At 41.3% G+C, this 16820-nt stretch overlaps 1 protein-coding gene across 1 annotated transcript; it reads left to right on the top strand.

Annotated features, from left to right (window-relative positions):
- Positions 1-2230, top strand: LOC121954926 (cystatin-like). Its single transcript, XM_042502671.1, has 3 exons — positions 1-346; positions 1288-1395; positions 1545-2230. The coding sequence occupies exons 1-3, from the start codon at positions 137-139 to the stop codon at positions 1632-1634; spliced, it is 408 nt and encodes a 135-aa protein (XP_042358605.1). The 5' UTR covers positions 1-136; the 3' UTR covers positions 1635-2230.
- Positions 2231-16820: the final 14590 nt, after the last annotated feature.

Raw genomic sequence — 16820 nt, 5'->3', positions numbered from 1 at the left:
TTTAATCAGCAGATGGGAGGCAGGTGTGAGTTTCTAGCTGGTGTGTTTTAACCGGACTCTGAACGCGGACTCAGCCACCCAGAAACGATAACTTGGACTCCCTTTAGCGACCTCAAAACAACTTGTTGGATTCGGGATGTCCGCCTGGTTTTGTATTTTAGTTTTTGTTTCGGCCGGTCGCTTTGAAACCACCGGACAAGTAATGACCGGTCAGCCACTCGAGGTCCCGGTTAACAGCAGCAAGGTTTTAACTGCAGCACGGTTTGCTGTGGTTGAATTCAACAAAGCCAACGTAGAAGATCAGTTTGCTTACAAAATTGTCAACGTAACATCGGCTAAAATGCAGGTAAAACTTAATTCTGTAGTGGGGGCGTTTCTAGGATTTGAAGACATTGGGGGCTTAGCCCAGACCTCAGTAGGAGGGTCCAGGGGGATGCTTCTCTGTTTTTGTTTGTTTGTTTGTTTGTTTTTCACGATGAGGATACGTTTAATGTTCATGTTTTTCATGCATCCTGGCACTTAATTTACCCATAAAAACATGTTGTCCCATGGTCATGGAAAAATTACGTTTTCCAGGCCAGAAAAGTCATAGAACTAGTAAAAATCATGGAAATGTGTTGCGTGTAATACATTAGATCACATTAATGTAACATCAAAATTTTTGTATTTCTTTTTTTTTTTTTTTTTAATTTCTTTGTAATTTTCCTTTTTTTGGGGGTTGGGGTGTGAGGTGGGGTGGGGTTAATGAAAATTTCAAAAAATATTTATCAGATTTTTTTTCACGCAATCTACAGAAAACTTGAAATTTTAAGCATTTTTCTCTTTAACTATTGAAGGATGTGTTTGCTAAAGTGACACCATTTATAGTAGAAACTGTGATATCAGAAATTATGATTGGATTGAACAACATCAGGTAGGATTCTGAATTTGTTCCTTAAAACGTAATTTGATCCATAATGTATTGACTAGAGCTGTAAAATAGTTAAATGTAAGTATTTGTGGTTATAGAGGTGGAAAGGTAGTAAGTACATTTACTCAAATACAATTATGAATGGAATGACCAATTGGATCCAGGGCTGTTGTTTTTTTTTTTTTAAATTATTATTAGGCCAATTTTTATATTGAAAAATATATATAGCCAACGCTACATTTTCAGATCTGGAGCTATGGATCTACATTTGGTACTGAAGCCTCAGACACAGAGGCCTAACGAAACCACGGTACTGGAATCAACGTAAATTTTATACCATAAACATGACTTTTAATGAGCCCTGCTGTTTCGTGTAGGTGGTCGCAGGAATAAACTACATCCTGGATATGCAGCTGGGACGTACATCGTGCAACAGAAGCCACACTGTTGACAGCGAGCCATGTGTTTTCAGCTCTGAACCTAAGGCAAGTTTATATTTAAGGTGGTGCCTAACGCTCTCAGAATAAAGGGCACTTAATAGCCCCATACAAATGAAACTGTGCTCTTATTTTTAAGCTCCAGTGCATTTGTCCGCGTGGAAATTGTCTAACTAATAATTTGCTGTTTATTTCAGGAACTTCAGTGCCACTTCGTCGTTACAGAAATCCCTTGGAAAAATTTACGTGTGCTTACTCAAAAGAAGTGTCACCCACCTAATTACTGACTGATTCTTGTTGACAAGTAAACAGTTATCACTGAACAGTGTAGTGTGTTTCAGAAATGGAGCTTATTAATATCCTGTCCACACCCTGCATTTATGCTCATAAACCAATGGTTTCATTGGCTCCCAGAGATGCCACTTGTTCTAACACTGAGCTGAATAAGTTCAGTGACCTGCACTCACGCTGCATTGTATAGGGCGAAAAATGGCATAATTATTCCAGTGAGTGACCGGGGCAGCTTTACTGTGCCTCATCTCTCAGTGTGTGTCCTGGCAGCTGTAAGGCTCCGGTTGCGTGTCAAGCTTGGTCAGACACATGGCTGCTAAACGGAGACGAGGCTACACCTCTCCGCACTACAACCACGGTCTCCAGAAGGGCTCTGCATGGAGGATTACAGGCATTTTCAGATTACTGCTCAGCAAGACTGAACTGTCTGCTGCTCTGACCCCCTTTTTTTTTTTTTTACAGGGGGAAATAGCTCACTGATAATGTGCAGATAAACACACGGCATGGGGGGGAAATTGTGTCAAATACTGTATGAGGATGTGTGAGACAGGGTAGTTTGTTTGGGGCAGCAGTTGTGTGTTTGTGTACATAAATATTTGATCTTGTAGCATTTTGTTTTTTTTTCCCTTCTCTTATCCGCATTTTTGCATCACTCTCACAAAAGAAGGAAATGGAAAAAATAGGATTAGTGACTGATATAATGTTAAAATAGCAGATATTGCTAAGTGGTGTGGGGGCAAAAGGGTCTGCGTCTGTTTGGCTTTGATTACAGTAAACAGCCGCATGGATAAGCGGTTCACACACAGACACACACCCTCTCACCCAGCCCATAATGTCTCTAATCATGGATGTCTTAATCAAACTGAGCAAAACATAAAGAATTGGCTGGCACTGTGGATTAGGTAGCAGGGGTTAGGAATGTGGGGGAAGGGGGACACTCCTTAACGTAGGATGACTAACATCGAGGCTCTGGTGCCAAGAGTATGCCCTGTCCATCTGCCATTCCACTCACCCACCCACCCACTGACACACTAACAGGTGCGTGCACGCAGATACACGTGTGTTTTCCGTGCACGTGCTCACATACTCCACCCTGCACTCTGGCCCTACCCCTGTCCTCACTTAGCCTGGGCAGCAGATGGTGAGGGGCAAGGCTTGTAGCCCCCCCCTCCCAACTCCAAGCCACCAGCCCATCACCCCCTATTTTTTCCCCCCGCGAACACCACCCCACCCCTCTTTGTGTTGTTGAAGAGCCTGAGTGTTGAAAGGCGAGCCCCAGCTTGTCTCCCCCCCCACAAATCCTTGGCTGGCTGCCATTGGCGGGACTCAGTCAGGTGTCCTAATGCTTCAGTTAGGGGAGGAAACGCTGGTTAATCTGCCCATCGCGTGCCACCGGCCATGGCCTGGCCTCTTTGTGTCTGGCACCCCTCTGATCATTCCCTCCACCCCTTCATCTGTCTTTCCCCCTTCTCTTCCAACCCAGTTTCCCTACCCCAAGACAGTGTCATCCTTTCTTTAAGATCATCCCCTCTTCCTCCCGGGATATGTTTTAACTGCACTCTCTGTTAGACAAATCCAGTAGTTTTGGCAGTTGTATCACATCGTTGATGGGTTGAACTGTTTAATCATCCTATTAGTCATTAAACCAGTCTCTATTTTGTGCCGACTTATCACAGCCATCCAGTATACCTGCAAATAGGTTTGCAATATACCAGTTTTAAGATATACCCTGGTATGAAAGATTGTCATATCACGTACATTCACTTATCTAGGATATTGAAAAAAATGCATCTGGACGGAGAATCTCATCTTCAGTATAGTTTTTTTTTTTTCCAAAAGAGACTTTTACTCATACTTTCATTAAAAATGGCTTCCAGTCTTAATTATAGTGATGCATTTCTTCAACTAAATCTAACCCTTCTGTTTTCATTCCTAGATGGGTCAGTCTAACTGAAAATAATCAGAATTCTGTAATACTGCAATGTTTTCTGAAATGCTATCCTACCATGAAACTCTTATACTGATGCAACCCTACCTGCAAAAGCACCTTAAAGGAAATTTGTTGCTATTGAATATTACACCATTTTTTTTCTCTGTTGCTTCTCACCTACATTGTGTAGTCAGACCTTTCAGTGCATACCATGTGTATCATTACACCAACCATGACCACGACCCTCTTTGTCAATCCCAAGTTATATTACATCATTTTGGGTAAAAAAAAAAAGTATTCTTTTAGAGCTTCTTCCAAAGGAATACTTGACGTTAATGCAAAATTCTCCTAGTTACTATCCTAAAGTATCCTAAATCCTAGTTGAATCAAGGTATTAACCAGGGTTGGATATGAGCATTGTGGTCCACTTGCCACTGTGGCTTCAACAGAGTACCCCAAGAATTAGTCCTGAACCTGAAAATTAGTTTGCGTTTCAGCACTCACAGTTCCCTTGTCTCAAAGTCAATGGGTGTTTTGAATGGGTTGCTGGTTAGATGCCTGAAATAAGGCATAAGGTTAACAGTTTGTTCAGTCAGTACATACCGCACATTGAACTTTGAAGCTTTTATGTGTCTTAAAAAAGGCAGCTGCTAACAATTGGCTAAACGAGACAACAAAATGTCATCAAGATGAATCGCGCTGAATACGGCTTGTTGTGGTGGCAATGTTAAATCATGTTACTGTAGTGTAGCTTGTTCATAGCCTTACATTAGCCTTTTACTTCTGGTGAACCCATGTAGGTATCAAAAATCCTGAAAGTGGTATTCATATGTGGAGATTATCTTCCTGTGCAAAGTATCATAAACATTTGTTTACTGCAGAGCTTATTTTCTGCAATGATCCAAAACCCAATGGAAAAATCCCATAGGCTTTTTGACGAGGGAACAAGGGCAATGCTAACTTCCACACTGGCCTACAGAAGAAGGTCATCCCTGTGGCACTCTATAGATTACTGTCATTTTTTGGCCGGTGAGCGCATATTTTACCAGCATTTACCTTAAGCTAATTTCCAGTTATAAGAATGGACTGAAATCCTTCATCTCTTGCGTAGCTTTATCACCTGTTCTTATTTCAGTGTTTCATATTTTGCTATTTTGCTCTCCATTTTTCATGCATCATCACATTGACTTTCACCTATCTCATTATACAGGGGCAGCATCACCCCGTACCCCTGGAAGGTGCATGGCTCTGATTAGGATGAATGATGCTCGGATGCTACTCGGAGGAGGCTGATTCGGAGGCTGCGGTTGCATAACCAGAGAGGGGTCATTACCATTTGACCCCTGCTGACCTTCTTTTTGATTGACCCTTGGTTTGGTCACCGCTTCAGAGCACAGGCAGGAGTATAAGGTCAGAGTTCAGAGTATCCTCAGCTGTGCTGTCATGGAAACAGCAGTGTTTGCTCCTCTGATGGTCAGTTTTAATTTTAAGGACAGTGGTTCATTTAAAGGCATAGTTTACTTTGCTGTTTTTTTGTTTTTTTTGTTTCAACAGTTTTGGTGTTGTTTAAAGTTCCAAAACTGCTCTTGTTTTCATGGTGCTATGGCTTAACATAATCTATTCTTGTTTGTGAACTGATATCAGATTTGGAAATACTGAACGCGTGTATTTAATGGTTCATGTCGTGCTGATGCTGGTGTGATGAGGTTGTTGTGGTGATAACATGGCTGCACGTTTTTGCCCAGTTGAAGTGGCACTGTGATCTGCTTTTTACGTTGTACTGATTATTTCTTGCACTTTGCCTGCTATTACTGCATTTTACATGCTGTCTTGGTGTGCCATGTGCCACAAAGCATAGATGTCCTGTCTTCGGTGTTGTGACCAAAGCTTCGGGATCCGCCATTGTGGTCAATCGAAACACACCCGTGGTTTGTTTTTCCACTTCCTGTTTGTGACCGTTGTGAAGGGTTTCCTTGCAATCAGTGCTGCGGCAGGGGGGGAGAGAGAAAAATCAATACTTTCAATGTAACGTGCGGCCAATGGAATAAGGGAATGATTTATGTAGGGATGGCTACTCCCCGAATCAGATGGGATTTGTGTTTGGTGGCCGGATGAGTGGAGGGGAGGAGGGGTGGTGGCACCAGAGACCCGGAGCAAGAAGAACTAAAAAAGGTTAAAAAAAAAAAAAGTGTGCTTCACTGCTGTTGATCGTGGCACCGCCGCTCTCCTTTTCCCTGCTGTCCCTCTCCTCTCTTTTCATCTCTCAAACACACCATGCTCTCTGACTGTCCCGCTTAATCTCAGCGCTGTAGTATTATGAAGCTAAAGACCGACGGGACACACACACATACACACACCAGGAGTTTAGCAGGTTGTGGACCACCAGCCAGAAACAGCATATGCCCCTCTCCTCTCTAGATTAATGGGAGCATGTTAATAAAACCGTACAGTCAGAGAGGAAGGGATGGGGGCAAGGGGTAGGGAGGGGTAGGAGATGAAAGGTAGAGGGAGAGAGTAAGAGCCTTGCAGACAGACTGAGATTCAGAGGGAAGCGCGAGGCAAAAGGAATGAGAGCAAGTCTGCAAGGGAAGGAGGTTGAGAGCAAGTCTTGGAAAGAGACAGAAAGATGGAAGTGTGGAGGCGGGAAAGAGCGAGAGAGGCGAGGACATAACAACCATAGAAAAATGTGTGTATGTGTGTGTGTGTTTGCTTTATTGCAGTGGCCCCACCTACCCCTCCATCCTGTTAAGGAGGCACAGTCCTAAGGAGGAGGGGTAGGATCCCCTCCCTCAGCCACCGACACACACACATACTCTCTCCCTCTCTCTCTGGCTCATACACACACTCTGCTCCGTGAGGGAGCAGTCGCTGAAGAGCTCTGGATAGACCATGCGAGGTTCTGCAGGTGTCCCACCCTTCTCTCATCACATGGATGCTTTAGAAGGTACTATTTCCATTTGTTTGTTTCTCCTCTCTGCCTTTTAACCCAATTCTTCTTCAGTTTTCTTTGGTTTGCTGTTCCTTCCTCGCTCGAATATTTCCTCTTTTTATTGTTGAGAGTAATGTGTGAGCCTCTGCTGCTTATGTGTTTGTGTTAGATGTGCGTTTGTGTGAGACTGAATGCATGCGTGGTTGTTTACAAGCTCTACTGTAGCCGCAGGTCTGACAACTTTAGGACAGTGGATTCTATTAGCTGCATGTGTTTCAGCTTTTATTTTATCATAACGTTAAGCTTCTTTTAAAACTAATTGTATGGGGGTCGTGGCTTTGGCTCCGTGTTGGATTATTTAATCTCACATTTTATTATTTTTATTGGCGCTCAACTCTTAAGGGTGGAGGGAGACAAAGCGCATTATGAATGCTCTGTGTACACCCGCCATATGCGTATTCATGATGTTTGGGTCGAGGCTTTCAGTCAAGTTAAGTCTAGTAGAGATACATGGCAGCATTTTTACAATATCAGCAAAGTATTGCGGTTTTTGGGTGTGATAGTGATGATGGCGCGTGTGAAAGAGTTGGAGATGAACAGTGAGAATTTTAGTTTTTCTGGGTGGTTAACGGTTGTCACATTGCCCAGAATTTGTTACAGTAACAGCAACACAATTAAAAGACTATAAGTCGGTTGAGTTGTAGCCTTGCCGCATATTGTTTGTCTTTTTTTTTTTTAAAGTAGATTTGTGTATCTTATAAAAACGTAATAAATCAAAGGTCGAGCCAGAATATATGCTTTGTTAGAAAGAAATAAGGGAGATGGCAGCGAAAATGGCTAATAATGCTTTAACATGGTGTGTGAGTGAGGGAGTGAGTCAGTGAGTGAGTGAGTGAGTGAGCACATGTCTTTCATGTAACGTGCTGTACTGGCAAACACCCAAAACACCCCTTTTCTGCTCAACGAAAGGTAGAGGAGCAACATTTCTCTAATATATTGATAAAAATATTTATTCTAGACATTTTATTTCTATATGCAGCATAATCTTACGATCAAATTTGTTCTACTTCTGCATGTATCATATCTTTCACTTTATGTGACATATTTACAGAGATGACTAGGCTAAAATGCTTGCATATTATTTAGATTACACCCCTGAGAACTTCTTAAATTATCTAGACACTTGCCTCACTTTTGTAGCTTTTGTTCAGGACACAATAATGACCACACATTCTGTAAATGACCTTTTTTTTTTTTTTTTTTTTAGCGATGTTGAAGTTTTCAGGACAGCTGCACTCTCCGTGTCTTTCAGTGGTGTTCAGAATTTGTCCAGGTTGATTGCATCCCTGTTTGGAAATCAAATTGGCGACCATTTGTTCAAACAGACCTGACAAATAACCCCAAATCCATCCTGCAAATCTGTTCCTTCCACGATATCTCCCCCTCATCCCTTTCTTCTGCTCATCCTTTTTGGTTAAAGCAGTGTTCTCTCCCCCCACCTGCTTTTTTTTGGGTTTGTATTGACCTGTTAATAGTATTATCCACAGAGCGTGTGGCAGGGCCAGGGTCACATCCCTGTAGGGTTTGGATGGTCAGCCCTCTGGCCAATGTTTGGTCCGAGAGTGGCCAATAGGACCTAAGCTGTGGTCATCCTTCAATCTAGCTCCTTTCACAGCAGAGGTCACACGAGTCAGAGGGTAATAAGTTTAACCCCTTGAGGGGTAAGGAGTCAGAGGTCACAAACAAGGCTATAGGGAGAAGGTTTGCATCATCAATCAGTGGCACTCCTGGTTATATCTGTGCATATTGATGACACATGCTCGTTCCTGCCAATCTCATTTGCATGGCTTGCTAAACACAAAGGGCAGCCATTATGGTCCTATAAACGTGAACGAAATTAACATGGGTGTTGTGAAGAGGCTGACTAGTGTCAGTTTTTGTTTTAGCTTATACAGTGTTTTTTTAACCTTTCTTTGTGTAGTTTTAACACACTTTATCAAGCAGACATTTTAATAAGGTGCTGATTAATGATTATAAATGCTATCCACCTTTATAAATGGTGACGCCGCTCAGTCGATTTCCCCTAAAAATGCCTATAAAAAAGAAAATAGCAATAAGGTTTCTGTTGTCATTTACACCTGCCTTGAATATTTGTTTACGCTAAGAAAAACACATTACATTTTTTAATATAACTAATCTGAACCACTAATGTACCAATCTATCCAATACTTAGACTGGTTATCTGTGTCGTGTGTGTGTAGCTTTTGCATGCTACACCCTTAATGCTGCATTGAATGTAAACCGCTGAAAACGAGGACTATATCAATATCTTGATCCGTTTTTCTTGTTGGGGAACAGTAGTGATCATTGTTTTATGATGGCTTTATGTGAACGATCATAGGTTTATTTGTAGGGGTGTGGCCTTTTTAGTGCATTTCCACTGTCAATATATAATGTCTCCGCCTCACGTGTGTCTTTAAATACACGTAATTATACACCCCTTAAAGGTGATGTTATTAAAATAATGTCCCCCATAATAGTGTGACATTTTCTTAAATTCTACCGCAGATGAGCAAGTGTATCCCTCCCTGTAAATCTGAAATGGTGCTGTGCTGATGTTTCAGCATCTCCCAGAGGTCTCCTCTCCCTGGCTGATGTTAGCGATGTGTCAGCATTAAGCTAGGCCTGCCTGCTAGGCTGCTGGGGCCGTGGTGGCGACCAGCCCAGCCTGGCCAAAAGCCAGACCAGACATGTCTTGGCACCAGACAACAGAGACGTGACAGGATCAAGGATCGCAGGGAAAATATGCTCATACAGCATGCAGTATTGTTGATCCATATTTCTAACAAAGTCCATTAATGTGAATATTATGCACATTCCTGGAGGATTTTAAAGATTTTTTTTTCTTTTTGATTCAACAGTGTATCGTGAAAGGGGGAGAAAGAAACGATGAGAGGGATGAAAGAAGACATGCAACAAAGATCCCAGGTCGGACTCCGCACGAGGTAGCTACATGGTACGTTCCTTCCACCAAATGAGCTACCATGACGTTCCTGATGTGTATTACTTTAAGAGGGGGCTCCGCATGCACATTATATATATGGTTTGTGGGGCATACATGTTAGACGGAGCACACTATAGGTTGTGTGCATGCCATTAAGTGTGTGAATAAGAGAGATGTACATGTTGCTCAGTCAGCTATTGCACAGACAGAGACCATCAATCACCAATGCATGGTGAGCCGCATTGCTCTTTTCCTGGTCCCTCAAGTCCTTTCTCTGGGCTGGAATTACACAGCACTTTACCTGCAACACTGCATTTTCCTGGACTTTGTCTTAACCCCGCACCGTAACTCAAGCAACACATTTGTGCGGCGCCATGTCTTTTTAAACTATGACGACAGGTAAAATTTTATGGCGTAACTTATAAATCTGTCCCGTATACACTGTTTCTATCAGGTTTTGATTCTCTAGTTGCAGTAAAATGTGTACAAGGAGAAAGCCTGTAATGTCCGTGGCTTCCACACTGTCTTAAAATAACGGTATTAGTACAGCATGTCTTATTAAAGGCCCTTTTCTTGCTGCCACTACTGTACGCCTTTATTAGCCTCACAGCAATGCCGCTCCATGCTTGCTTGACATCTTGTTTCCCTGCATGTACCTGATGTCAGTTGTTAAAGAGCTCTGCGTGCGCCTCACCCCCATATGAACTGCCCGTTTCTTTTGTCCTCATGTTTGACCAATAACATCTACAGGCACATTCTTGCTATGCCTTGTGTTTTCCCTCTTACCACTTAATTTGTTACTTTGTACTGTCTAACAAAACTCATTTTGCTGTTTTGATTCATGTAGAAAACTTTAACAACACGTTTTATTAAACCCAGCAAGTGCACCAAAAAATTAGGTGTAGCTCCATGGTATGGGCAAACACCAGCTGTGTTTGATAGATGAGCATAAGGACCTTGGGTTTTGGATAAGAAATGAGGGTGAGTAAGCTGAGGGCTCTGTGCATTTTGCAATACTGGCGACAGTTTTTGGAGAGCGCGTGTGATAATCAGCAGGTGGACTGGTTAATGTGATAAGAGCAGGTGATTGATCGTGCGGTCAAGGTCTTGTCTTGCACACATAGTTTGATCAGCTGAAAGGTTCACATCATATTTATCCTCTGAACTAAAACGTGAACAACTTTCTATGTGCGGGGGAAAAAAAATCCTTATACTTACATATGGTAAAAACCTTCTTGCATTTCTAAAACTACTCCTATAAATTTAGTATATTCTGTCTCCAAGTGGGGAAACTTTATTCTGTTTCACCACTTGAAATGTATAGAGTTGTGAAAAATAAATAGAGAAAAGTTTATGAAGGAATTAAATCTTTCGCTTCACTGTGGATGGGGTAGTGGTGTCTATTAAGACACCTGCAGAAGTTTGTTTTTTTTTTTTTCAGGAAGATTATAGAAAGGAACTTGCCCTCTGATGGGGCCTTACTGAAGTGATGCGGTGCCTGCGTTGTCAAGAAATGCTCTTTGCAAAGGTCACATATTACTGCTTGCTTGTTGTGATGCGGCCAATAAAACAGCCAATAACTGACTCGGTGAAACATGCACTAATTAGAGTGTTTTGTCAAGGGTTTTATCCTCACAATTGAAAATATGCCATTTAAAGAAATATAAAATAATCCTACAGAGCCTCATTTATGAAACTGTGAAACTGCGTACATAGATAATGACTTAACAGGGAACTCATAACTGTGTGGTTAAAAAGCATTATTTAGATTAGATATGAATTAAGTTCATTTTGTTTGTTTTGGTCTACAAGTTTGAAAATGTACATCCCTGTAGCCTGAGGGGAGCCACGTGCTAACATTGTGCACCCCTTCATGGGCATACAGTAGATAACAGAGTAGGTTACCACACTTTAAAAACTACAGTATTTTTCCTTCAGCTCACAGAGGAGCAGAGAAGACTCATCATTAGAGAAACTTTTTTATGGTCCATTTTAAACATGACTCAGCATTTTAAAAAGCAATATCTTTTACATACGCTGCGATCTCCAAGTGTTCAAGTTTATGAGGCAAGATGATTTTATATAAATATATATATATAAATATTTATATAGCTGGAATTTAATATTGCATGATCATTTTGTTTGGTCTGTGTATTTTTCTGAGACAAAAATAGTCATACCACAGAACCAATTACATTTAAGTTGCATTCAGAGAACTATTTTACATATATGGCCCTTCTTTAAGAGCATACATGAAAGTTTCTTTAGCGAGATGCTTTGAGTTAACGGCACTCTGTTGTTCCCCAAAAAGTTTTTTTTTTAAATGAGTTGCTACTTAATTTAAATTTGGTAATATTGTATTTAGGTAAGGCAAGAAGTTGATAAAACGGAGAGGCCTCATTCAGTGCCGTATGATAAATCAAGGTGATGAACGGGAACCTTGAAATGACCAGAGGCCGATAACAGAATGCTCCCTGGGAAAAGGCCAGTCCTCCACTGGGCCTAAATCGACTCTCCACTCATTTACATGAGACATAAATTCACATTTAAATGGCAGAAAATTGCTCGGGTGGCTGATACACTGGGGCATATGAAATTATAATTGTAGTCAGTGTGTGTGTGCGTGCATGTGTGTGTGTGGGGGGGGTGATAAAAGATTGAGGAGATGTGTGGAGGAATTAAATGTCCAATAACGGAGATGGGATGTAAATATGGTCAGGACAGTCAGGAGTCTGATGTGCTATCGGCCCATTTCATCTGAGACTGCAGTGCAGGGGCTAAATGGCAGCCAGTCCCACAGCGAACGAATGGCAAATCAAAACCCCTCTCTACAGAACTATAGAGAAGTGTTTGATATGAAATTAAGAGTCCAGTCTAAATAGAGTGGTTGGCTGATTATAGATTGTTTTTGTAGGGCTGCAACCAACAATTATTTTATTAATGATTAATCTGCCAGTTATTTTTTGTGATTACTCATTTGATCTGTAAAATGTAAGAAATATTTGAAAATATTTATGCTCAACAATGTCCACCAGTCTCTTAAAGTTCAAAATGACATCTTGTTTCATTAACAAACAGTCCAAAAACCAAAGATAACCACTTTACTATAGAGCTGTAACTAACGATTATTTTTATTGATGATAATCTGTTGATGATTTTCTCGATTCAGTGATTAGTTGTTCAGTCTGCAACATGTAAGTGATTGGTGAAAAATGTTAATTGGTGTGTCCCAAAGCGCAAGTGGACATCCTCAAATGTCTTGTTATGTCTGCAACCTTAAGATAATCAGTTCACTGTCATAGAGGATTAAAGAAACCATAAAATGATCAGTTTAGGTGATGGAATCAGAAAATTTTGACTTTATTTTCTTTAAATTTACTCAAATAGATGAATCAATAGTTGACAACTAATCAATTAATCATTGCTGCTCCACTTTACAGTGATAAAAGAGAAATGCAGCACATGTGAGAGGCTTGAACCAGAGAATGTTTGCCGTTTTTGCTTAAAAAGTGGTGTAAATGATGAATTTCATGTTGACCAACTAATCGAACAATCAACCAGTCGTTGCAGCTGGTGTATAATAAACGCACATGGCCACTGACAAAAAACATTTAATGCAAGACTAATTCCTGGAACAATGATAACATGTTCACTTAAGTTTAATATAAAACATATCCTGCCTCCTTATATTTGACATGGCCTAAATGGCTGTGTGTTAATATGAGAGTACTCTCTGTTCAGCTTGTACTGTTGCAATGTGAAGCCTTTTACTCTGCCAAAGACCTCGTTGTGCCCCCTCCTCATCCTACTATCCCTCTCTCTCCCCCCTTTTTCAGTGCAGTTTTTTTCCTTTCACCTCTACAGTAGGGCTCCTCTAACGGAAAGCCTGGAACAAATACACATGTCACATCAGTTCATGGAGATCCCAATTGTTTTTAGTCAGTGTGCACCTCTGAGAGGTCTACGGGTTGCGTGTGTTTCTCAGCATGGTCTCGTATACACAACCCCACATTAATTTCACACAACTCATGCACACCAGGCTACATATGCACTCCAATTTACAGACTCATACATTGTACATCTGCATTTCTCTGCATTCACTCTCACACACCGTTTTCTATCTGAATCCCACCACATGTCATTCAGTCCAAACTGGACCATCAACAAACAGTACAATATAGCTCACCAGGAGGCCCCTTACAGACCTGGTTCATAATTTGGGCTGCTCTGTCAATTGTATCGGCTGCCTTTGATAAATTTACCTCCAACTGATACAATGCGTCAGTCTTTTTGTTAGAGGAAGACAATTGCTTGTACAGCGAAGGTCCAGGGCCTTAATGAAGTGCTAAAGCTAGTGGGCACAAAGGTCGTTTTTTGCTCCTAATATTAGATGACAGCTAACGGAGCAGACAACACTGTGAAAGGATGGAGACTAAAGTTCATATGGTGATATCATTATTTTATTGTTCGGTGCTGTATGTGGAAGTCAGTAAAGCGTAAAACGAATTTGCTCAAAAACGAATTTGAAATAGCCATTGATGAGTCACAGTGAGAGACTAACTGAAGAAAACAATGAGTGGTGGTTTGAATAGGTCGTCAGTGTCAGGTCAGTAATGTGCAGTGGGATCTTGACCTTCCCAACATGATGCTGAAACCTTACGCCATCTTCTTACTTAAAAAAGACATAAATGGTAAAATATAGGGTTTGAGTTGCATTATTTGCAAAATCATAACCTAAGTGTAGATAGATAATTTAGGTTTTTACGTTTTCTTTGTTTTTTTTAATAGGTCATTAGACTTGTAAACTTAAAAATGTATTTACAGCAACTTTTATTAAAGTCTTCAAAGAAAGCTGTTTTGCACCTTGTCTTTTGAGAACCAAATTATGTGGATTATAAGCACAGCTATTGTTTGTAAAACATTCAACCTGGACATGCCCTAAAATGTTTGGCTGAAAGGTGAGCCTCCACTGAAAATGATATCAGATGAGTAGAACAATCTTATATTCTTCCTTAATAGCAGCGTTGCATGATTTTTATGCTAAACTGTTGGGGGACAGGTTGGGGGGGCCTCATGATGTTGGGACAGATGGCATTTAGCTCTAGCTGTGCCGAGCTCAGTGGGACCCGAAGCTTAAGAGGTTAGGCCTGTCAAAACCACTCTGTTCATTCACTGCCTAACAAAGTGTGGACTGTCAGCCTGTTCCGTTTAATAAACTTAAGATTTTTCTTTTGTCAACGCCCGAGCAACACTTTGCAACTCGATGACCTGAATATCCCAACATGCATCGAGGCTCAATGGAAAAGATAGCACCTCTGGGTAAAGACTTTACAAAATGTGTAGACATATGTCTAATTTGGTCAGTTAAACTGCAGTAGCTGATAGTGTTTTGTTAATTAAACACAATAAGGTTGGGTCAAGGGGCTTTTTCAGCAAGATCTATGCATGACCATGATGAATATGTGGACATAATACGTTTACAATTACATGTTTTGTTAGAATCCAGCATGAAATGACCTTAAGGATAACAGGCCGTTCACTATAATGTGTATCTTATATTTTTTACGCAACAGTGCATCAAGTCTCAGCATAAATACGACGTAAAATGCATTTAGCCCCTACTTTGCAGTGCAGATGCTGACAAGAAACATTGAGAAAGAAAAGTGCACGTAATGAATTAAAGGTGTTTGAATAGAATAAAACCACGTCATCGTAGTTATATGATATTAGTCTTAACCCTGACGCCACTGGGACACCCCATATTCTACATTTTTGTGCCACTCTTCCACATAAACTGTGAATGTTGAAAGCATCTTACTTCACCACAAGAGGGCAACATACTGTAACATGCGGAGTGATTCTCCATCATACTGTACATTGCCCACAGAGGCCTACACTGCTAATCTGCATCCAAAACGCCTAAAGCACAGCAGTTACACAAGTTTGTCAGAATGTTTTTAGCAGTTATGTGATTGTGCAGAATTATTGAGAAAATATGTTTGATTTCACCTTCTCATCCTCCCCAATCTCCCCCATCTCTCAATTTGTTTCAGTGTTTGTTGGGGTCAAAGGCTGAAAGCTGGTGAGTGGTGACCTGAGTGAGAGGCCTGGGTGACATCTGACCTCTAACTGGGTGTGCGGCTGACCCTGGAGGATACGGCTCAACAATGGGAGGCACGTGCCGTGGCCTTATCACTATGGTAACACGGGACCTTTTGGACCGGTAGGGGGGTAGGGTCAAAGCTTGGTCTTTATCCCGATCGGTGTTAACCGTCTGCTGCCAATTTACTCTTATGGATATAATACGTACTACTGAACAGCGTTTGTATGTGTGTTTGAGACGGGTGAAGAATCTGAAGGCTGACTGGGTAATCTCTGCAGGCAACTGTGATGGTGCTTTATATTCTCACAATCACCTGGAGAGATTCTGCAGTTTGTTTAATATGCCTTATAAAAAAATCCCTAAATCACAAAGTCTTAAGCTGTCATTTTCATCTCCATTCTCTGGCTCACAACCACAGAAAGTTTTTGCCATTACCCAAGCAACACATTTTTAGTTTTCATCTTAGTGTTTTCTGCGGCTTGTTATGAGGAGACCAAACTGTTTACCAAAGGTTGGCTCAAAAACTGTCTGCCTATGTGAAACGGTGATCAAAGAGGATTTCACGCTCTAGCTTAAGGTAATGATCATTGCACAATAGCAGAGATGTTACCGGGGCACTTCTGTTTAATCTTTTTATGCCTCACTATTACAAGTCAAAACAGTTAGTGGTTGTTTAAAAGAAGAAAAGGGGGCATATTATTGAATTACAGTCCTGAATAAGGGCCAACAGGTGCAGTCCACCTGGAAGAAAACGTGTTTCACACTCTGCTTCTTTGATGCTGTGCAAGCTGCACGCTCACCACAGATCTCCACCCTGATCCTACAACCATCTAGTCACACCCAACACAGTAGCATTGTATCAAAAATATTACTCTGCAGATAAAATGTAATATTTGACACATCTGCATGTTTTTTCTTCACTGCTACTACCAATCCTCCTGTCTCTGGCCTGAGTCCTTTTCCCCACTCGTACCCCTCCTCCAGCTCTGCTTTTCCTGTCTCATCCCCTTCTACTTGTGTTCTGCTGTGTTTTGGTGAAATCTCAGCTGGCAACTGTGAGTCGTTCACTAGCTGCTCTCACAATGGCCTCTGGGATTATGCTAAACACAGCGCCTCGGCTGCTCTCCCCATCGACCGGCGTCAGCGACGCCCTTTGGAGCACACAGGAAAGAGATGGAGGGCTCTCAATGAAGATGTCACTGCAATTACACAAGCG

The sequence above is a fragment of the Plectropomus leopardus genome, chromosome 15 (genome assembly GCF_008729295.1).
Source record: "Plectropomus leopardus isolate mb chromosome 15, YSFRI_Pleo_2.0, whole genome shotgun sequence".
Taxonomy (NCBI): Eukaryota; Metazoa; Chordata; class Actinopteri; order Perciformes; family Serranidae; genus Plectropomus; species Plectropomus leopardus.
The sequence above is the reverse complement of the archived record's forward strand: the minus strand, read 5'-3'. Positions and strand labels throughout refer to the sequence as shown.